The 24000-nt window shown below is 46.6% G+C and overlaps 1 protein-coding gene across 3 annotated transcripts in view; it reads right to left on the bottom strand.

The window, feature by feature from the left end:
- LOC119402411 (mediator of RNA polymerase II transcription subunit 1.1) overlaps positions 1-24000 on the bottom strand; it is a 107750-nt gene that overhangs the window by 36984 nt on the left and 46766 nt on the right. For 2 of the 3 annotated variants that reach the window (XM_037669552.2, XM_049418630.1), the window contains exons 1-2: positions 14027-14832; positions 5284-5443 (exon numbers count right to left, since the gene is read on the bottom strand). In XM_037669552.2, coding sequence (XP_037525480.1) covers positions 5284-5443; positions 14027-14697 — 831 coding nt within the window. In that variant the 5' untranslated portion in view covers positions 14698-14832. Of the gene's footprint in view, positions 1-5283; positions 5444-14026; positions 14833-24000 lie in introns of those variants that run through there. The other variant, XM_049418631.1, reaches the window with a different exon arrangement.

The following is a 24000-nucleotide window of genomic DNA, read 5'->3' as shown; positions in this document are numbered from 1 at the left end:
GATGAAATCTGGGAGCCAACAGACGCGCCCGAGGACGCGCCCATGCGGCGGCGCTGCTGTCGGCAACGAGATGCCTCCCGCGCCGTCGCATCATCATGAAAAAATGCTTCGTCTCCGGCGCGTTGTTGCTGACACCTTCCCCTCTAGCCACCATAGCGTGCACGAGTGAATTCAACTGGTTTTGCAATTAACTGACACCGTTTTACTGAACGGCGGTACCGCCACGTGGAGACGATCATCCCTGGCTAGTTGCGTGCAGCGTGTCGCCTACACTGCTCACGCCATAAGTGCCGGGCCGCTTGCTGTATTACGCACATTTGTGCATTCTTTGTGTCTGCTTCCCTTCAGACCGTGCACGGGTGCGGCAGGTAGCCTGTTTGTTCAACATGGCGAATACAAGCATTTTGCAAGTAATGCGCACTATGTCTCCGCGATATTCTGACAGTCCTGCGCGACGAGGCGCGGCATGCTTGGGTTAGCGCCATAGCTGTCACCTAATAAAACACGAAGCATACACGGTATACGCACGCTGTAAGTGAATCGACGTTGCTCAGTGCCCATGTCACTCAATATCAGCGAGCTACTTTCGTATCCACGAAGCGACGCGCACTTTATCTCACACGGCGCGGTGGCGGCAAACTTGCGAACGGCAACGTTGCGCTTGTACTGCTCGTACCGCCGTCAATCCGAACAGTTTACGCCATACGTGCAGCCACACAGATAGCTGCAGATGACTGTGATAAGGTTGTCGGTGATAAGTTATAATGGTACGTTCATCGCCGGTCACCACATCGCCTTCGCTCTCCTCTGATGCTTATCCATGAAAGCATCGCCGCAATCGCGCAGAATTCGTAATCATTGATCGACCAGTCTCTGCCGTTACCAAAAAGACGAGACATTTTGCTGCACATTGTGCCGTCAACGCAGTTAACTTCTATGCGGCGAAAAATTATCGCGGTCATCGCTTATTGAATTTTATGGCTTCTTGTGTTCCAAGGTATAGCTTCATCGTAGGCGGTCGTAGCTGCAGAGAACGGCGCCAGAAAAGTTTGCCATGCGAAAAGGTGACCGCAAGGCTTTATGCTGCTTCTTATTTCTTTCTTTTTTTTATTCCTCACTGCCATTCCGCCACTGAAGAAATGACTTGAAAGTGAGCGACCTCGCTCGCAGCGTCCGAAATCAGCGTGCAGTGCTAGCTGATCTAGGGTATCTTCGTCGCGAGTAAACTGAAGCGGGGCACGCGCCTCTCTTGCTTTAGAACATCCTTTAGAAGACCTGTTCTAATTTTTTTTCGCTTCGTATACACTATATTTTTACCGCGACTGTGTATGAAGCGTTCAGGAGGCTTTAAAAAAATGTTTGCTATATATGGACGCAATTTCAATGGTTAGCATAGGAAAATCGTAAGTGCACCCAAATATGGTCGTTATAACCGATAGATCGTTATATCTGGGATCGTTATAAGTGGGTTCGACTGTAGTTAGATATCCAACGGGTCACTGGCCCATCCCCGAGTTTGCAAACCAGCTGGAAAACTAGCTTTTCATGGGAAACCCGGTCAAATGCCTTTGAGAAATCCATAAAGATTGTATCAATTTGGGAGTGTTGATTGATTGCTTCGGCCAGATCGTGGATTGTTTCGGCTAGTTGCGTTACGGTCGATAGGCCTCTCCGAAAACTGTGCTGGTTGGGGTGTAATAGGTCATTGTCTTTGACAAACTTTGTAATGAATTTAAGGATAATAGGCTCGAGTAGTTTACAGCTAGTGCAAGTTAGGGAAATGGGCCTGTAGTTTGATGGAGTTGATTTGTCCCCAGATTTATGCACTGGGATTTATGCACCTCCTAGCTTTCCTCAGCCTACTGATTTTACGTTTTATATTAACTATCTCGCGTATGATCCAGGCATTATGCTTTCTTGTAATTTTTTGCTCTGTGGGGACAAAGTTCTCAATGCAATGAATGACATATGCCTTGAATTGTAACAATATGTGATCCATCAATCAATTTTTGTCCAAGCAAAGATCATAGAAGGCCAGAGATTCATGATTAAGATATGTTATTATTGCTGCGTCGTCTGCTCTGTTGAATGCAAGAACGTGTTTATCGGGGCCATGGTGTCGAGAAAGACCAGATAGAGGCAGTGTGCATAGGACTAAGCCGTGATCAGATATACCGTCTAAGATTTCGATGCGCGTCTGGTCTTCTGGAAAATGATCACTAACGAGCACGACATCTACAATAGAGCTGGATCTACCCTGCACACGTGTGGGGATGAGTACCAGTTGTGCGAGGTTAAAATTGAACTACATATCTAATAGCACGTCATTTGCAGCACTTTGCACTGTTTACGATGACCATTCCATTTCAGGCAGATTGAGATCCCCAGCCATGATGATCACACCACCCGTCACGTGATCGTGCATATAACCCTGAAGACGTTCCAGATAACTTGCCTCAGCATTAGGTGGTCTGTAAATAACTCCAACGAATACACAGCTCTTTTGCAGCTGCAATTTGCACCACACCGCTTCAATGCTAGGCTTGCCCGGCAAGACAGAGTAGCGCAATTCCTTATTGAAGAAAAGTGCCACGCCACCCCCTCCTCTAGTTTATCTTTGCGCACAATCGCATAACCTGGCGGCGTTGTTATGACTGGCAGTCGGTGGCGACGCGCTGACCATGAGAATGGAAGGGCGATGCGTTCCCACACTGCTAGAACACCTGCATCCTTCCTGGAAACGGAATCCCCGGGACGGCAAACGATCGACAATGGGAAGAATCTTGACCTAATAGAGGGATGGCCAAGTTGGAGACGTTTCCACAATGGGCCACCTGGGATTGTATTGGTGTGCTGCCAAGACGACCTGACCTGCATGTTTTGACAGGAGTCGCCGCAAACCCTTTTCTGCCCTTCGGGGAAGAGTCCGAGAAACAAGCCCGAGGAACCTGTTGCCCTTCTACCCCCACAGGCGTGCCATCGACCGCCTGACCCTTGCTGTTTCAAGAGTGCAACGACCCCTCAGCGACAGTGAAATGGACTGTGCCATGGTGGGTGGGGTCGTGTGTGTGATTGGTGGTCATCAAGAAGGAGGAGCCAGCCTGAGGGGTTAAAACGACGGGGCTAAGTGAGAAATGGGGCTCTGAGCCCTCGGTAACAGGCTCATCCAATTCACTCGTCGATGAACTCTGACCTTGCCACGATGTAAATTGAGTGTACAAAAAGTGCCAGTAAACTTGTTATTGTTTTCCCAACTTGCTAGCATCAGTTCCTCAACCCGGAGACTCGACTACGCTACCAAACGGAGTCCGGGTACGACGCTGCCCCATCGTAGCAACAACCTGGTTGCCGAGGAGGGGATGGATCCAAATACCCGGTCGCAACAGCGTGACCTCATGGTCTAAGATGTCCGAGTACAGCCATGTTTCCGTGACAGCAACTATGTCAGGTTTAATTTCTAGAAGGAGAGCTTCGAATTGATCTACATTATTAACAAGACTACGTGTGCTCACATTCAACAGGGTTACTTCTGTCGACTTCGAGTGACTCTTTTTTCTATGCCAACTTTGTTTTTTTGCACTGCAATTATATCTTCGCATTCACTATCCCAAGCAAAAAGTTGACCGTTGATTCGCACTTTACTGTGTACCAGTGACACCCTTTCTTGCCTGTCCCGGTGTTCTTTCGTTCGAGCCCACAGTTTCTTCCTAATGTCCCGTGCTAGATCACGTGCTACGTGACACCAACAGGCAGAAAAAAGAGCGTTCCACACTCGCCGCCATGGCTCTGATAGGCTCTGACTAACACTTCTAGGTTCAATCTTGTATAACAGAAGCACAAAAAGGACAAGGACAAGCGCTTGTGTTGTGCACTTTCTTGTCCTTGTCCTTTTTGCGCTTCTGTTATACAAGAATGAATCAGTACCAACTAGGTCGTCTTTCTGTTTTACTCCTAGGTTTAAATGCACATATATACCCCTTAACTCTTTTGCTAACGCGGGAAAAGGGGTCGTTTTTACTAGGTGGGAAAAATAATTTTTTCCGGCTAGATACTAAAGCCTTATTTACATTGTTTGGTAGCAAAATGTAGCTAAAAGAACGCTCTGCCCAATAACATAATTGTTGTACATATATTTACTACACATATTAATGAAAAAAATGTTTATAAAGAAAAGTTTATACAGTGATTAGTCATTTAACACTTTAAAAAGAGGATAACTTTAAAAATAATGAGGTTAAAAAAATTCAAGATATACAATTTGCAGCTTCTTATGTTGCAAAAAGGTTGTACAAGTTTCAAAAATTATCGCAAAAAACTGTTCTTCCCACGAAAAAGAAAGTTAGTGAGGGTGCGTCTTGTGCCATTCTCGAAAGCAGTCCCTCGTCAGGATGAAACAGAGATAGACGCCACATGGCTGACACAAAACTGCTGTTTTCATCTGTGCCTTTCGTTTGTCATAGCAGAGCTTGCAATTTCAGCGTTTTTCTTGCCCCTGGGGCTTGTGTTCGGACTTTTTTGGAGGTGGAGGAGGAGGAACATGTCTTTCGCCCGTGCCAAGAATCTTGACATGACGCATCCTCATCATCGGTGCTGATATCTCATAAGTCAACATCTTCTCCAGACTCACTGCTGCTGATTACATACTCAAAATCGACTTTTGATGTGCTGGATTCGCGAGAAACGCGTCGTCTTTTGGGAACGCCTACACGCGATTACGATGCCGACGTGCGCGCGCAGCAACCCGAAGCATTTTGCGGTGAGAGAAAACTTCCCCGTAGCAAAAAACAAGCAAAACATCGCAGATCCCTTCGTGCGTTTCCCTTTTTCTTACCTAGATGGCGCTAGGCGCCCGTAAACTGCACGATGGCGCGAGAATTCAAACTTGAAATGCATCGTTCAAATTGAACGATTTGAATAGGTGCGGTAGCGAAAGAGTTAAGGTGGACGGGGGGATGACCGCCGCCATAGCTCAGTGGTAGAGCATCGGACGCGTTATTCGAAGGTCGCAGGTTCGGTCCCTGCCGGCAGCAAGTCATCTTTTCGTCCACTTTACTTTCTTCAGATTTATATCCTAATTACTACATAATATCCCCTATACATTCCTTTCATTATTGTTTGTTAGTTCTCATTAATATAGAAGTCACCACTCAAATTGAATGCGTAGCGGCTGCGTCATCCTTGCGGCTTAGCTCAACTCAGCTATTCTTTCCAAGTTTCCTGTTCCCTCTCCAAGAAACTCGCGTAGACTATGTGAAATAGAGTGCACTGCAGCCTAGGCAATACCTGCTGGGGAGGAGGTTGAGGCATTGGCCTCGGCAGCAGGAGACGGCCCGTACTGGCTGCGCCACCGTCCTGCTTGACCAACAGAAGGATTTGGCCAGCTTCTGGCCGCTGGGGCTGAGGCGGCGGTGGAGGGGGTCGCGGGGGCATCTTGCTCTCCTCCCTGCGCCATCAGTTTATTTATTTATTGCACCCTCAAGGCATGAGGGCATTACAGAGGGAAATGGGAAATGATACAAAACAACTGGGTAGTGATAGTATGCAGCATAATAATTGTGTCTCTCATAATCATATTGTGGTTTTGGGATGTTAAACCCCAACAATTATACATAATAATAATTGTTGGGGTTTTACATCCCAGAACCACGATATGATTATGAGGGATGCCATAGTGGAGGGCTCTGGAAATTTCGACCCCCTGGGCATCGTTAACGTGCACCTAAACCTAAGTATGCAGGCCTCTAGCATTTCACCTCCATTGAAAATGCGGCCGAGATTCGGCTCTGTGACTTTTGGGTCACCAATCAAGCACCATAACCACTGGACCACCACGACAGGTATAATATACAGCAAGAAAGTGATACAGTAATGTAGTAAAGCAACACACTAGTAATACTAATACCTATATATAAATGTATTTAGGTAGCTGTACAAAGGACTGTTAAGTACAAATATGAAGAAACAATGTAAGATTATATTATTCCTGTACATACAGTGTTAGCTAATTTGTGCCAAAATACTTAGCAGCAAAATGATAAATATAACATATCAAAATTCCCTAGTTATACAATGTTAGCTACATAAAGCCTTGCAACAACGCCAGGCCTGTGTGGAACACATAGCACAGTCACAGCGAAAGCTGGAAGAGTGGCCTTTCTTGAGCCCGTGGTAAACTCTCCTGAAAAACTAATACAAGTACCCTTGCAAGGCATCCACGATGCCATAGATATAATTTTTTCTGAACTAGGGAAGCACTTACTATGACATTATACGTCATTCCGCAGCAAAGTGTCGTACCCGCTACACATCTGTAAGGCATTATGTGGACTTTCAAGATGCTGTGGCTGATGACGAAGAATTATGACTGAGCCCTTCACAATGGGTTGGAAGCATTAAAAGACCCACTCGTCACACGATTCGCATCGTGTGACGGCTGGTTGTTATTTTACTCTCCTACTACGTTTATTACATACGTTAACGTGATTCGTTGCCCGACATGACACCTGTGTAGGGTCTTTTTGCGAAGGAGTTTCAAGCACCGGTGTGGCTCTGAGGTAGAATACTGGACTGCCACACAGAGGGCCCAGGTTCAAATCCCATCCGAGCCTGCATATTTTTTTCTTATCCTGTGCGATAGCGATTACGGACACCGGCGGCAGCGGATAACTACACCACAAAAATCAGCTGCTGTTGTGATCTCACAACAGCTTTCACTGTAAACAGTTTGTTATCATCAATGGCAACAATGTCATTGGGAAGGTGGTTCCATTGCAGGGATGCTCCGAGGAGTGAGCAAGTTGATTGACATTCATTTTCCAATTTTGCGCAGCACTAATGAAAAGTTAAGACTGAACTTAAAAAGTGCCACTTAAGAGCATGCTTAGAACATTTCAATGTGAACACTGAAGTTCACCTGCATCCATCAATCAAACCTCTGGAAATGTTATCATGCTAGCATTTGCAATATGGTCACCTGCCGAGTGTTCTAATCTGTGCTTTAAATGGACGCTGAAGTGAAACAATGAACCTATTTAGACTAATAGATCACAGTTTTTCAAAACTCTACTGTTGTTAATTTCATCATTGTAGGTTTATTAAAGGGCCAGTAAACAGGCTCCGACTTTTTTTTTTTTAAACCCCCCAAACAAGCTCGCCAATGCGTACAGTAGACCACTGCGATCACATTTTCCGAATATTACAGCCCTGTGCGCCGCGCAGACCCTCCATTTCGAAAAGCAATTCCCGTGCCTCTTTCCTTTGCCTAACCAATCACCCTCGTACGAGCAGTGACGCAAACTTGCCCATAGGCAACTTGACGTACAACTGAGCTCATCGATAGGTCTAAACCAGGTCTCAACAAGTTAACGTTAGTTCCTGTTCCCGCCCACTGCTACGAAACTGCACTTTGTTTCTTGGCCCTGCGGTGATACGGCTTCAACCACGCAGTTGTCGTGCGTATATTCCTCGCACTGCATGGCACCTGTACACACTTCATCTTCGACATGAGCAACACGTTGTAGGAAGCATTGTTCAGTTGTCAGCTGCAAATCGAGCGCGAAGAGAGGGGGAATCTCCGGTAGCTCAAACAGGACGCATGGGGTTCTCCACGCTTTGATCTCGCGCCCCTTAGTCGTCTTGGAAAGCAAGCATGCATTCCTGAGCACTGCACTGTGAACTGTCACAAAGGTTTAAAAATATCGAAGAGCCGAAAACTGCCCGTCAAGTTATGGAGCATGTGCGACAATGTAAACAATAAACAACCAGGAGCCGCAGCAAGTGAAAGTGCATTGCGACTGATCGAGCTCGCCGATGACGTCAGTTGCTGACGTCGTGTCACGTTGCCGAAGTGGGCGGAGTCCCGACGACGGGCTATGCCTTCCCCTCCCTGTGGCGAAGAAGGGTGGCGAGGCTGCGCGAAAATTTCAAACCAGCTGAAACGGATGTTCTAAACCCTGTAACTTCCTTATTATAGCACGTACTCGCAAAATTCTTGAGGCAGCATGTTCACACAGCAAAAGTGCGCATATTTATCTTCATTGCAATTTTTGGACCTAGGGGCTGTTTACTGGCCCTTTAAGGGGTACTGACACAAAAATTCTGGCCTCGCGTTTTTTTGTTGCAAAGTGTTCCTGGGTGCCTGTTATAACATGGCACATCGACTGCTGCAGCCCACAACAGATAATGAACAGAGCTGCAAATTGGGCTAGAGGGTGAGGATTCATTGTGGGCGAAGAGGAAGAAATGCACGTGGTGCAGCAAGGTTGTTTGCAAAGGGACATGTCACCCTGGTGGTGGACGTTCCTCTCCTATTTAGATAGTTGAATATGTTGCTCGTTCTTTTGTTATCAGGCTGGGTTTTGCCGTGGTTGTTTTGTTTGTTAGTTTTCTTGCGTGCGACTTCTGCGATTAAAAACCAGTTAAAGTGTAGTGCCCGTCTTGTGTTGTTCTCCTCTTTTCTGTCTTCGTTTATTGCACTTTGCCCACGATAAAGATAATTACAAGCTCCTCATTACTGACCAGTCTCTGTTTTGGTTTGCGAGAGCTCGAAAAACGACAAGCCACTGGGTAAGACTGTCACCACCTGGCGTGTGCAATGCTCGACGACGTCAACACAAAGAACTGTGATGCAATGCCACGCGGTCCACAGCCCAGACAGAACAAGGAAATCAACAAGTCCTTTCAAACAGGAAATGGGGAAGCAGTGTCGCCGAACACAATCTCGGCGGCCACAGACTCGCGAGCAGCCGCCAAAAAGTAGTCTGCTGGCGCAAGTGCGGCAAAAGAGAAATGGCAACTATGACGTCATAATAACTTGTTGTATCGGCTGCAGCGTTGTAACATCAGGGAAGTAGGGGGGTGACTGTCGAGTCACTTTCAAAAGTGTCAATGTCGCGAGGTGTGGCGTATAGTGCTGGATCGCGCATGCGAACTTCTAAATTCGTACAAAATACCTTCCAAGCTATATTTGCTGTTGATATTTTCACGGGAATCGATTCCGCATGCTATCTCGGCGGCGAAATTTTGTGTCAGTTTAACAGAGGAGAATATGAGGAAAGGTTCGTTTTTGAATTTCATGCGAAAATCTCTGCAAACAAATGTCAGCCTGACGTTGCGAACTTCAAAAGTGTCTTTTTGTATTTTGGCCACACTGACTCAACAAAATTTCGTGAAACTTGGTGCGTCAAGTGTGTGGCCCCCATAGAGGATGATGTTTTCACTCGTGAAGAACTAAGTAGTTCCTAGTAGATGCTGTCACGATCTATGACGTCACAGCTATTGGTGCGGGAACTTCAATGTGGCGTCGCAACCTGCGTTTTCCTTTCACACATTTTCTCATGGCAAGACATGCACTTGTGGTACTATCAAAGGTTAATATTTCTCTTCGGTGTGCCTTTAACTCTTTTCCTACCGAAGACGAGCTGGTTTTATCCACCATGAAACAAGCACTTGGGGTCGCCACAGTTAAGCTACCCTGATTCATTTGTTGAGTTCTCTTTGACTTGAACAGCTGGCACAGTAGAAAATTTAAAAACACATTCAAAACACACATTTTGGTTGAGAAAGCACTTTATTCTGGTAACCGGAATTAGAAAATGGCGTTTTTCTCTTTGCACAAGCAGCATGTGCAATCTGGCAACAGTCCTGTTCAGGAGGAAAAAGAAATAAAAGAGAGAAACTCTTGTTTGCTGAAGTTTTGCGGAATGAAGAATTTCAGTTCTCCTGCGAGCAAGGCAGCGACTACACAGAGCAGCATATTTTCTCTAAATCATCGGAGTCAGACGACGACCGCGTCTCAACGTGTCAGCCGTGGACGTCGATAGATGTAAGCAAACCCCCAGTGGCGCGTCCATGTTTGTTTTTCTTTTTCGCACGGGCTGGCATGTCCCTGTGCTTTATCTTTTTTTCATTTCAAAAGGTCATTTTCTGCACCGAAGACTGGAGAGGTGAGGGCACTTTCCATGGTGCAGTGCGGTGATGCCAATCCTCTGCACATTCTCAAAAAAAGATATTTCGCTTGTATCTTGCAAATAAAGTGCCTTAAATAGTTGTTTTAATTGCTTCCAGACACGTAAAAACAAATAAGCAAAGAAAAGAATCGGTATATTGGTATTGTTTTTGGCCAAAAAACTTCCAAACTCGGACATTTAATACTTTTCTTCTGGTGTGTTAAAGTGGATTCGTCCAGCCCGCCTAGTCACGGTTGTCCATCATGAGATGGCTCTTCAGTTTCTCCTGAAGCAAAACATCAGAGAACGATAGGCAAAGGCCTTGAGTTGCACTGGAAGGTTCAGAAGTGGAGTTCTGTCACTTCATATGAGGAAGCCGATGCTAACCGATGACTCACACTGGATGTTTATCTCCACAGCTCTCGGTTTCCATTCCTACTGTTATATGTTGATACCCCCGGCCACTATTCCACAGATCAACTACAGTAGAGGCACGTCGCACACCATGTTACTTCAACGCGATGCGCACACTTCCCAAGTGGACAACCACTACCGATTTAACTTCGTCGCACTGCATATTGCTGCAGAGGCTCACTTTACTGAAGAAGCAATGAGCACATTCTGGGAGCAATGCAAAAACTTTTTTGCTTGCTTGGAATGAGTATAACCAATAACAAACTGCCCATCTACTTCGAGCCTGACATTTGGTTATTTTTAATATGAAAGTAGATCATGACTGACTTCACAATAAATAATCTTTAATTACACTCTAATTCCCGTTAACTGTTGAAAAATGCACAAATCAACATATAACGCCTTTTCTTTGAACAGAATAACAAGTGCCTTGGAATAAAGTTGTGCAAATTTGACAAGGTTACAGACAGTCCATCATAGTTTGCACCTGAAGGCAACGTGTCAGAACACAAAGACCAAGAACAAAAACGAAAAAAAAAAAACTATTTTTGACCTGAACAATAAGATAACCGAAACGTTACCCATTCTTTTCTTTCTAAGTGAAACCAACACAATTTTGATCGGTTTTCAGCTCAAGGGAAACCGAGGTCATGCAACGTAACCATTAATGCCTATCTCGGGCAGGGATTCCAAATTGAAAGATGTGTTGAAATTGTGGGAAGACTGAAGAGAGCGGCAACCGGAGCTGCATACATTAATGCAAGTGGGGTGCCAGTCAGGACAGTAGTCAGACTACACCCGATGACATGCTGCTTCTAAGATCATGCTCACTCCCTTGATGCAAAGCATTCAGCCTGCTCAGAGAATTCGTCATTCATTTAAAGGGGTGGTGCCACCAAATTTTGAAGCTATAAAAGCCTACTGCAGGCTTCCTCTGTATGCAAGGACACTCGGCACGAAGTGTTGGACACAGCAAACGCTTAGAATATATTTTAATTCTCTTCCAAAGTGTGCCAAACTCCTCAGTCTCACGATCGAGACCCATCGCCACCGACATCACTGAGTAGGAAGTGTAACAAAGGTTTGTTTCAGTGACCATATTAGAGTGACATAACATGACCCATAGCTCCACTGCCCCAGGCAAGCCAAGAGAGCATCGGTCACAAACCTACACTCATTTTTTCCATGCGTGTTGCTGAAGGAGCCCAACTTGCTTGCATTTTGCAATGTGCTTTGCATCGTCACGCGAACCTGCGAAGGTGACCTTAGAGAATTTTTGTTTGCTCGCACACTTCTTTGCTTTAGCATACCGGGTTGCTGTAGCCGTAAACACGAGACCAAATAGGTGGGGCGGGGGTGCCTGGCGGCACTGAGATGAACCAGACAAGCACACAATTGTTGTTGCAGAAATCTAGTGTATTCTACTTCTCTGCTAGTGTCAATTCTTGCCAGTGGAGTAGTTTCGAATGCGCTGCCTTTTTGAAACATTTTTTTCGCCATGGTCGCTCAGCGAAAGCAAACAAGCGCACCTACAATTGTGGTTTCACGAAGCGTCACAAGATGTCGGTACCATCGTCCGGTAACCCAGTACTCCGCAAAGATCTATGCGCATGCCGGAATTTCGCATACGCTAATATTCTCTATTGGAGAATTTTAGCGAGTTTTGAAGGCACCCAGACGGTTGCTCGCATTTGTGCGCGAGAGCAGACAATGCACGCATCACACCTTTGTGGGCCACGTGTTCAAGCTTCCTACATAGTGACATCACTTTTGAACTCGGCGCCCAGTAACCGAAACCAAAAGTCGTTTATGTAAATAAGGCGATATCAAATTACTTTGTGAGAATACATGAATCTTGGAACGTGTATCATGCTTCCCAGAGAAATAAGAAATATCTGCAACAAAGAACACGCAAGCCACAAATTTGATGGCACCACCCCTTGAAGAGGAAAAATAATTACTGTTTTTATCGTCACTTTATTTCAAATCTTATGTATGCAAATAAAGACCGTTACAGATCATTTTTTGCTTCCAGAACAGAACTTTTTTCGGTGGCACGAAACTAAAACGAAAACGAAAAACATTTCATTCCGACAACCTGCCTGAAGGAGATATAACACTGGGCATTTTTCAGCGGGCAGCCTCTAGAAGTTGTCACAGTCAGGACTGCAGTTAAAGGGACACCAAAGGCAAATAAAATTCTATGTAACAGTGAAAGGTCAATGTTTCAGAATGTCTAAAACGTCAATATTATCAATAGCAGTGCTCTAGTTATAGAGAAATAAAGGTAAATGTAGGACACTATATGCGCCACCAGTGGGACGTTTTTCAAACGAGCCCGATGGCATGAAGAGTCTGGAGTACAAATTATCACTAGTATTTAAGCTACTACTAATAAAAAAAGAACGTTCAGAGCATTGCAAGGCATGATAAAATGCTGCTTGTGCATTTCTGCTTGATTCATGGAATGAAGAACTCGAAATTACAGTGGACAATGGTGCGGGTCGTGCAAAAGTGCCGTTCTCGCAGGGCTGCGCTCCGCTCCCGCGGTCGCGTCTCAGTGGTAGTTTTGTTATCACGTACTACTGCGTGTGCCTTGCATGCTCATGAAAGTGGCTCTAACAGAAAGTTCGACAAAATGCTGTGTCCATGTGATGTTATGCAATGTGCCCTTCAGAGCAGAAACCACAGTGTTGGCCGCTGGGCAGTAAAGGCTGGCAACGTTGGGCAAGGCAAATGGTACCTCAGGAGGACTTTTCAGGTGCGTGATTTGAAGTGCAGACCACTAAAACGGGTTTTTCATTCAAAATAACCATTTTCTTGGCACGAAGGAAGCACTACGAGGTTTCTGGAACGTTATTTCAAGAATCAACGTCGACTTAACATTTGCCTCTAGTGTCTCTTTAAAGGAGGTTACATGTATTGAGAGAGTTCTAGTGCCTGCGTACGCAAGCCCTTGTGTTCCTTTTGGGTGCAGTTGAACACAAAAAGTGGGCGGTTGTACACTAGGATGCAAGAACATGTGTGCCCAACAGCTAAGGCTTTTCAGTTGTGTTGCCACTTCGTTAATAAATTGCCAAGACTCGTGACCCCACAGTAAGATTTGTGAAGCTGAAATTCTTTTGGACTCCTGTAGGATAATTCCATGCTGTTTTCTCATGTGATAGTGCTTGAAGCCTCATGGGAACACTTCCCATAACAATCCTGATCCATTCTTCAGATGGTTACGGTGATATCATGAGCCAAAGGTGCAGCAAGTGCGTTTTGGCTGTTGCTGCTTAGGTGTAAGCCGTTTCCTTGGATTAATAAGTAGTAAGGAGTGTAGGTGCACATACAAAAAAAGAAAGAAAGAAAAACGGCATTTATTCGATTTAAGAGTAGAGTTGACAGGCACATTCGCTCTCAGAGAGAGGTACGAGGGTGCTTTTACAGAATTGTGGAGCCTATCGGGGAAAATGGGGGCTTGGCGCGCCTAACCTACCACTGTTCTCTCTTTCTTGCACTGCGTTCAGTTTGGGCAAGTGGGAAGGACACATGGGGTATCCAAAACAGTATCCAACGAAGCTAGTTGGTTCATAGCTAACTCTGGTTCGAGCAGCGGAACCGAAAGCGGGGGAAGACACCGACGTGCTTGTCAGTTCCGCTGCTCGAACCAGTATACATACCCGTTCACAGTACTGAAGGCCGGGGGCACTCCTCGGATAAGGGAGTCTCTGCAGTGTGAGCAAAGCGACTTGCGGTCTACACCAGGGTAGTGTTCGCTGAGCACTTTGAAGGCCTCGCCTTTGAGCAAGGGAAGTGGAGCCACCTGGCTGTCTAAGCAAAGCCTGTCACAAACTGCGCAAGACACTCTGCTCTCGAGGCGCCGCGTGCATTTCACGAGCGGACCACCGCCTTCTTCATCTTCTGTGCGGAAGCTGGTAGTAGCACTACCGTTAGGCAGCGATTCATCGTAGGCTGCACTCGTCAGGCCAGGCCTTTCTCCGTCGCGCTGCCAACGCTGCCGGAGAGCCCGAGGGTCGTTGGCGCGTCGCTGCCGTTTTGCTCGAACGTCGCGTTCTCTGAACTCGGGATCGGTAGCTCTTCGCCGGCGCTTAGCTTGCGCCTCCAGTCGCCTCAGTTCGGGGTTTTCGGCTCGACGCTGGCGTTTCCACTGAGCTTCGCGGTCCCTGACCTCGGGCTGTTGTGCTCGGCGTTGGCGGTGAGCGGCGGCGTCAGCGGCTCGCAACGTCGGGTCGGCCCGTCGGCGGCGCGCTCTTTCGCGGGCGATCTCTCGCCGGCGCTGCGCGAGAGCCGCCTCTTCTTCGGGGCTACGCACGACGAGAGGACGACCCATGCGTTTTCCCCACCCCGAGACTGAACGGAACGCGCACGAAAGCACAGAACACTCACTAAACAAAATGCAGAGAAAAGAAAATGTGCCATTTACAGCACAGCACAACTAAAAACAAGGGTAGCTACGTTATACGACCGAGAGATGGCGCTGCTAAAACTATAAGGACAGGAATGCAAAAGCCGTTGCCACCACAAAGACAAGGCTCCAACAGTGGTGGAAGTGGTGCCAGAAGTGAACTCTTTCGTGCTTTCGTTCTTTTTGTCGTTCTTTTTCTTTCCCTTTTTTTCATCATACCCAGGCTAGAACACACCATATGTGTCCACCCGCTACAAAGGGCAAAGCCACAAATCATCATCATCACTTTTTCTTACTTCTTTTATTTTCTTTACTTTATGGATGTAGTGAGTCTAGTGTACTAGAATAATTTCTAGTACACTATAGTACTCGGTACACGATCGGCTAGGGCAGAGTGAGAGGGAGTGTCCGTAGCGCCGGCTGAGGGTGAAGGCAGTCGCGTCGTCTGCTACGACGGCAGCCATTGCGCCTCCCGCCGCAGCTAGGGAGCATGCGAAATACGGTCCCTGGAACATATGCGAAACGCGCTTGCGGTGCACGGATGCGTCCGGAAATAAGTGCACGGTAGCAAGCTATATAAGCCACAAATAAAAATAATTAAGAAATGCTTTCCGCGCGGAATCGAACGGCCAACCTCTCGCTCCGCAGCGCGCGGCGTTAGACGGCTAGGCCACGAAGAATACAGTCCTTCAGCATGCTAACGGCGAGCTTTTACTTCACACCATTTACTTCAGCGTGCTTTCAGGTCATCGCCCCGCACGTAGCGTTGAGCGCGCGTGCCTCGGCGCACTTCGCCCTACGGGGCGTGGTGGCCTGCGTGCGCCCCGTGGAGGAAGCAGAGGGGTTGTATGTCTTGTACTTTCACGGCGATGTCCGCGCTGAAGTTACAGAGCGTACAAAGATCACTTCGCTCGCTGCAGCGGCCGCGTTGGGGAAACGAGCACGCTGTTCAAACATAAATAAGTAACTGTGACACTTGATAGTTCGCGCTCGCCCTGTGTGTGTTCTTTTCGTGCGTCCTTTGCGCTTGAGCGACGCGCTGGAAATTTCGAGCTGCTTTCTGTTCTTCGCGTTACATTCCAATTTGTTGCTATCGCATTCATTGCTTCGCCGTTGCGGCGAAACTGTGACTTTTTTTTCTTTTGTTTTTTGAAGCTTGGACAGCTTTTAGTGCTGTTCTTGCGTAAGTGCTTATTGTAATTCATGCAAGCTGAACTTCTTCTCCGAAGTTGCAGAGTTCTTGCCATGTGATTCGGTCGTGGCCAGGCGCCGATCGAGGACGGCCGTGTTTGATAGCTGCTAGCATTTCTCCCATGCTAAAAAGGGCGATCAAGATCTGGATCAGGTTGCAGTACGGTGCAGGCGTTCGGAGGTGTAGGTGGAGTGAGTGAAGTGTGAGGAAAGAAAGTGGTAATAATTTCGTCTTCTACCACTGAGGGATCTGCTTTGAGGAACAGCTCGATCAGAGGAGGGTTACCCTTTCCTTTCCCGCTGAGGCTGTGAAAAATGCGAAAAGACTCTGGAGGCCCGGAACACGGCCAAGGCGCTCACGGGTGGACTGGCAGGCTTCTCTTTGAAGTTGGAGCTGATATTCATTGATAAGCTTAAATTAGCGCTTGATTTTCACGAGGTCAGAGTGCCGTTTGCCGTGCGAGCGGTATCTTTTCCCTAAAAAGTCTGCTGTTCTCCATAAATTGCCTAAATGATTATCCATCGGTTGAGTGTGGTCTTCGCATGGCACTGTTTCGCGTGCCAGCGAACGGGCCTGTTGAACAATGTCCAGAAGATCCTCAACTGTCGAGAAGGATCCAGTAGCATGACTCCGAAAGGTATTCCAGTTAGTCATTGTAGTTGTTATTTTGACCCAGAGGCATTTTCGATGAAGTGCCACGAATATCGGGAGATGATTGCTGCCCTATGACTGGCTGGAGACTGTCCAGTGCCGTACAAATTGGGGGCTGGAGAGGGTAAGATCTGGGGTCGTGTCTCTCTGCGCTTTATGTAATCCTATTCTCATAGGGGTGTCGGGGGTGTTACAAATTTCTAAAGAGGAAAGTTCAATAGCGTTCAACAGAGGAAAGTTCTCTGACCGAATTGCGAGCTCCAGCTTATTAGATTCTTGAGCCCGTTTAAATATAGCACAAGCTTGTCAGATGAAAAACACGGCGACCATGTTTTCGACAGACGACAAAATAATTGCATGAAGTGCTTTCAGTAGCTGCATTTCGGGGTTAGCGCAGTAAATTAATTTTCATATCTCGTCATTGCATCAGCTGCCGGAGCTACCGATGGCAGTATAGACAGAGAGGTCGAAGGAACCATCAGATAGCGCGACACCCGTGGTGTTCACGCTCTCTCCTGCTGAGTCACCTTCCTTTCCATCTTCCCCACGCGCTCAACGCGCGAGCGGTAGCGTCCTCTGCTAATTAAAGTTGGCGCAATTGTTTCACTCTCATCGGTGGCAGAACACTTTGCCTCCCACTCGGACCGACTCGCGCATCCGTTACTCGGCATGGGTGGTAATTGGAAAACTCTGATGGCTTCGATGTACGCCAGCACTCGCCCACTTCAAAGCCTAGCTCGAGGTTCCACACTAAATGCACTCGGCTGCTAGCTTTTACTGCCGGCGACGGCTGTGGCGGAAATATTTCCGAACGTGGGCATACAGTTTGCCTAAAACTGAGTTGCCGGGCGGTTTATCGAGAAAAGTTGTGAACTTGAAATTTGACAGTGCTAGTCAATCGATGGGCAACGCGCACGCTTTTATACCTGTGGTGACGTGGTCAGGTGATGTTGTAGAGGTAGTGGCTGCAGCGTTCTCTGTAATCCCTGAGGTTACTTCTGAAAGCTTTTCGTGTTTTGCACGAGTTTGTTAGGTGGTGTGTATGTGTTAGGTTTTTTTTTTTCATTCCAATATACATGTGATACACACATAACCTGTGATGTGAAAGTGACTGTGTACGCTACACTCTTAATCAGGTCCTGGTTAAATGCTGGCTATATCCGGGAAACCAGGAGAAAAATGTCCGGTTTCCTGGATATATCTAGCACTTTAAGCGGGACCTGATTAAGCGTGTATTTGAACGATATTCGTAGCAAGATAAAAGCTAGAAGTACGATGTTAATGTCCTTTTAAAGCAGAATGTAGCTTCAGCAGTTTAGTATTTTCATGTAACGAAGTTGTTTAAACACAGTTTTTCGTCTTTCCTGTGCTTCCTATACAATATACAGTTATACAGTAGTTTAGCATTAGCGTGATAACGGGGGTTAAAGGAACAGCGTTACCGTGCCGCAAACGTTTGTTGCGGACAGCGAGTTTTAGTGGTTTTAGTTTAACGGGATAGCGTTTACGCGCCCAAGCTGTGACGGTGGCGTCACCTAGCGGAGGGTGAATGCGTGCAAAAAAGTGAAAAGAAAAAACCGAGAATGCCCGCCTGTATCCCCGCACGTTGCAATATTACAACTTTTTTAGTCACAATAAAAGTGAATAAATTGAACCACCCACCAAAAGCGAAAATGTTTACGTTGCAGATTTGTTTACACCGATCTTCTAGTTAGGCCTAGGAACGTTCGAAATGGGCAGCGATCTCAAAAACTACGCCAAGTTATCCGTAATACTCGGGCGTCGAAGCTGCCTGAAGGCAAGCGAAGCCATTTTACACAGTCGTTTGCTACGAAAGAAGTGGATCCGTCCGAATTAACGCTAAATTCAGTTCGAAGCGGGCGTACAAAACCGCCGCCATGTTTCACGTACACTACGTTAACCACGCAAACACGGTGACGCTAAATCTGAAAATTAGCGTGCGTACTGTAAACGCTACGGGTCGTTTAACGTACTGCGCATGCGCATTTAAATCCCGCTTTTCCGGTAATCCCGCTATTCTGCTAAACCCGCTAAACTATAACTGTTTATTGTCACGTGGTCGTGACGTTGAAGAAGGCGGCAGTCGGCGTGCTCACGACGAAACACTTTTATTCGGGCGAACTTATTCCCAGGACATGAAAAGTTAAAGTACAAGCGATACACGCTGCACAGTGATAGCGGCAAACACTGCCGTCGGTAAGATGATCAGCGGTAAAGCGCGTCGGCATTTTACATCTGTGGCATCCAAGATTCAAGAGTTATCGTTGGTGACCGAGTTAGTTCCAGTAAGCTCTACTGTTCGCGTTGCGCGCTCAAGCTTATCAAAAGATCCTAAAATAATCTGGAAGGTTCCAAGACATTCGGGCGCGGTTTGCGCAAGGCAGTGGTTATGCGTGTAACGGACCGGTTATATAAAAATACAACAAGCGCGCGTGGCAATATGCTGATGTCAGGCCACTGGATTTGCTGCACTCTGCACGTGCACTAGCGTCACTTGTAACGGAGAACTGACCAATAGTGCGACGGCGAACGCGGTGAGGACCAATGTGCCAACCAATCGTGAACGATTCTTACTAACAAAGCGGTTTTCGAGGCAGACCAGTCTCTACAAACTCGCAATGCTAATCGCGTATACTTAGCGCCGTAAATTCTGCGGACGCTTCCCTTTTTCGCTACGCACGCTTCGAAATAATCTGACATTTCGTGATTTTGCGCTGCATACATGAATACTACGGATGAGACTTTACTGGCCCTTGAAAAGGTGAAAAGAATTAATGAGTACGTTGAAATGCATACCGTGAAAGAATGCGAAGAAACAGCTCCAGCAGCATAAAAGATAAATGATGGCTTATGTTGAAACAGAGAGCCAGACTTAATGCGGAATTCAGAGTTCTGCAGCGCTGAGAAGCGCGAATGACTCGATAAAACGAAAGTTAAACGCGAGGTCTTCCTGCTCTCCGTCCTTCTCGCTCTTTCGGTCTCGGTTCTGCCGTGTTCTCCTAAGCGAAAGCGTGCTCTGCTCTTTGCGGAACAAAAGAGGCTAGCTCAACAATGGCACTTTTTTCCACGCGAACTTCAGTGGCCTTTGCGAGGAAGACACAACGGGAAGCGGCGCTTCAACGATACTCGGTGTCTTCTTCGTTCTCTTCCTCGTTAACACTGAGTAAAAGAACTGTGTAGTGCAACGATTTCAAGAACAATAGGCGTCCTTGCCTTAGCCGCTAATGGAGAGGGCGTGGTAAAATGAAATTCCGCACACGCACGCACTCTGAGGTACACATAAGCACAAATAGTTTCCCCTCGAAACGATACTGCGGTGACAAGAGGGACGGCATTACCCTTATAAGCGAAACGCGGACTCATTAGTTTTGTACACGTAGCAAAGCGGCACAAAGCAAGTAACTGCAGAAAGCGCCCTGTCGACGGGCCTGCTGTATTGAAGAAGAAAGTTCAACGCCACCTGTTTTTGCCACGCGCCTTTGTTTGCGAGACAACGTTTTAAGTATTTCTATATTTGAACTTTTATTTGTGTTATGTTGCCTAGCAACGACGTGAAAGCGAATGTTGCTTTCATTATGAAACTTTTAGTTGGCCAGTGAATGTTCGAACTTGTCGGCCTGCGTGAAGGTCACCGATATTGATTAGTTTAACAAACACGTCTACGTCTGCACTTCGACAACGTTGTCTGAAGGTCGAGATTGGTTCGAGAATCTTGGCATGACCTGTTTGCGTAAGCTGAGCATGGCTTAAGGCTTAGATCACGGTACTTTACAAGCAGTGAGCGAACCAATGTAATGCAAGTAGAACTTCGTCCTACCTATACCAAGCAATATAGTTAAGTAGGTATTACATGATAATTACTCCTCCTGAACTCTTTCGTAAGGTATATCTATTCTGTAAGCGTTCAAGTTTGTAGCAAAAAAAAAAAAAACACGCTTTTCTTCTGGTTCAGGGACCGCGTTACGCATCTACTGGTTTCGTTTGCATTTGTTTCAATGCTCTGTCGTTGGCTGGCAGGACGCCACGCCCGCGTAACATGGCAACGCGGCCACTAATTGCAGTGAGTGTTTAGAATATAACATAATCGATGAGAAAGGATCTTTGTATAATACAGCCCATACTTGTTTAAATTGTTCGTCCCACCGAGTGGATGATTCTGTCGATTTCAGCAATGCAGAAGTTAACACAAGCCAATGACAAAGTGCTGAAAGAATTTAATGTTTCAGCGACGGACTGTTTCAATACGCGTATTGGAACTCTACGGAAGCCAATTTTTGGCAGCAGTAAAATGTTCACAATGTTTCGTGTCTGACTGAACTTTTGATAGCAAAAAGACTTTACATACACAGCACACTACTTGCAATGTTGCGTTATCCTCTATCTGCTGTCGTTATCCGCGTGGCTTTCTGTGCCGGTATATATTAAGACGATTATTTGCTCCTGATTTCGTTCATTTCCTGATATAAACCGTTCACGATGAGCCGATTGTTGTGATAACGTAGGAAGGTAGTGACAACGTCGACAAATTAAAAGTGATCAGTCCAAAATAAAATAAGGAAAGATCGCTAGATGGAAAATAATGGGAACAGGATAGTATAATTCATCATCATCCTGGAGTATTCGTACACGCGGTATATATTTGACACCCAAACTAACTACACTCGTGTGTTTTAATTATAGCACTGATATAGCGCGCAGCGCCCAAATTTTTTTCTCGCGAGTTTGCCATGTTTTGAACTTGAGCTTTCCAAATGATTTGGTTCTTAAAGATGACGACGAAAAAGAGGGCGTAGAAGATGGGGGATGGGGAATGAGTTGGAGGAATTCGTGTCCTTTCTCCGAGCAGCATATATAAATCCCACGCGCGGGATGACATACACAACGAGTGACGCAGCCAACCGAGGCAAAAGACGTAGGCCTAACTGGTGTATATGCTGACGGCAGGAGACTAATGGCTTGCCTGCCTGGGACGACTGCCACGGCCAAATGTGCGCATTAGTATACGGCTGCCTGGCAACTCTGGCAGCCCAGAACGCTCTCGTTCAGCCGCTTAGGACTAACGAGCACCAAGATGCGTTTCGGTTAGCCGACGCACGTGAAATGCTATACGATGACGGGCAGTGCTAGGGAGACTACTCTCCGAAGTGTAATGAGCAAGCGCGATAAGACCGCAACAGGAAAAAAAAAGGTAGGAGCGTAATTAAGCGCTTGAAAGAAGACGAATGCCAACAGCTGGCAGCTGTTGCAAGGAACCTACGGTAATGTCTCGGCCGTTTGTAGGTACTCATGTCTGAAAGTACGGGTGTTGTTTTATGCGCGGATGCTTTGAGCCTCGTGTTTTGCTCTTCCTTGGTTTTTTTTTTTTTTTCTTCGGCTGGTCCGTGTAAAGATAAGCCGACTTGTAGGCTCGTATGGCGAAAGCTCACTATGCACTCGCAAGAGAAACGGATTTCATACGAAAATGAGCGAGTTGCATTGCTTGCGGAGAAAGGAGGATTACCGATGTGAGCATTACGTTATTTTGGGGTAGTTTCGATTTCATTATAGCTTTCTTTTTGCCGAACGCGATTACAGGACACTGAGCAATACTGGACGATCGCCATTTTGGAGAGAGAGAGAGAGAGGCAAACGGCAGAGGGAAGACAGGGAGGTTAACCAAGTTGTACCTGGTTTGCTATCCTGCACCAGGCAAACAGGAATCAGAAGTATAAAAATAAGGGACGGAAGAAGGAAAGAAATAACATGTGAATCGCGCATGCACATATCAGCGTTCGTCGCCCAATCACAAACGGTTGCACAGCTAAGTGTTGTTTAAGAAGCGCATGTCAGTGCAGGCCCGGAAGACTCCAGTAACGCCAAATTGCACTAAACAAAGATCAAGGTGGTAAACGAAAGCAAAAGCGCCACGTCTTCGACTGCTCTGCCGTCCAGCGTGCCAATTTGTGCTATATCATGTCAATTGATGTCCAGCGGTCGTTTCGAATATGAGCCACGCATGTGACGACCCTAGTAGTACTGGCTGACAAACATTTACCAGCGCCAAGTCTGCAAGATTCATCGTTGCAACTAATTAATTAATTAATTGCCTTTTGCAGTTTTTTATGTTTGCAGGCACTTGCGATGTTTAACATTTTTGCGTCATTTTAATTGAGTAAAGCTTCGGTAAGGAACCTTGCTCATGTACAGCTCAAGAGTGGAAGACTTGAGCCATGCAGTTTCTTGGAGCCCTTGCGTTACGTTCGGAGGATAGCAATCGGCTCCTCTAATACTGTTCTTCGTCTCTGCACGAAGGATGTACGAACACGCGCCGTTGGGCGGGCGCACATATCTCAGAACATAAAATACCTTTGCATTCAATGACTGTTATAACTTCCAAGGCTGCGCAAGCGTATTGCCTGAACGGCACCTGACTCCTTTTCCTGACCCTATACTTTCTTGCAGAAACACCCGTCTAACCCTACCGTCTTCTTGAAAATTTTTGTCAAGCGTCTTCACCATCCTATGCACTGCTCGGCAATCGATATACACCATGTGTCGCCCCTTCGAGCCCACCCGTGCCGTCTGCCGATTTCTTGAGATTCTTTTGGTCCTCCCCACGACATCTTTATTTCGCGAAGTAAACATATATCCTGGACTTGTCGTAAACCGGAGGCAAAACTTATTTCCGCTTCTTTCACCTCGCCTTCGCGCCAGAGTCTGTGCGCGTAGAACGAGGGAAAGGCTGGCCCGAGAGGAGATCGGCGGGTGCTCTGGTGTTTTGATCACATGCACCACGACGATGAGGCACAGGATCGGCATTTCCACGCGTGCTTCGTTTTTCTGCCGGACGAGAAAGATCTGCAACCTAGAAAGCTAATTTCTTAACGAGTAAATGGTTCGAGCTAGAGAGAGAAAGAGAGAGAGAAATACAACACACAATTGAACTCCAAATCATTTGAAAACGAATATAAAAAAGCATACTGGAAAGGAGGTGGGCTGATACAAGATAACGCCACCCAAATTCTGATATACACAAATGCGCTATAAGCGACCTTGCGCTGATGATATTTCACAACGCTGTACTGCAGGTGAACGATAACAAAAGAGCGCGCCACAATGTCAGTTTTTAATTAAAGTACTTCTTCCCCCCGAGCGGGTAACGCGCTACATTGATTAGCCAGAATCGATTTAAATGTAACGACCCGAGCAAGAGATGTTCTCCCGCTGCAACGGATCAGCGGACCCGAATAAAAGGGGCGCCCTGCATGAACGTTGTCGAAGAGCTCTCGGCAACCACGGCTGTCAGGTTCCGGCCTGCCGTCCCAGAGAACGAGTGCGCGGGAGTAATCTGTAAGCTCGAAAGCCTTCGGCTTACACTGCCAAGT

This window comes from Rhipicephalus sanguineus, chromosome 8 (genome assembly GCF_013339695.2).
Source record: "Rhipicephalus sanguineus isolate Rsan-2018 chromosome 8, BIME_Rsan_1.4, whole genome shotgun sequence".
Classification (NCBI taxonomy): domain Eukaryota; kingdom Metazoa; phylum Arthropoda; class Arachnida; order Ixodida; family Ixodidae; genus Rhipicephalus; species Rhipicephalus sanguineus.
This window is presented reverse-complemented; position numbering and strand designations above follow the sequence as displayed.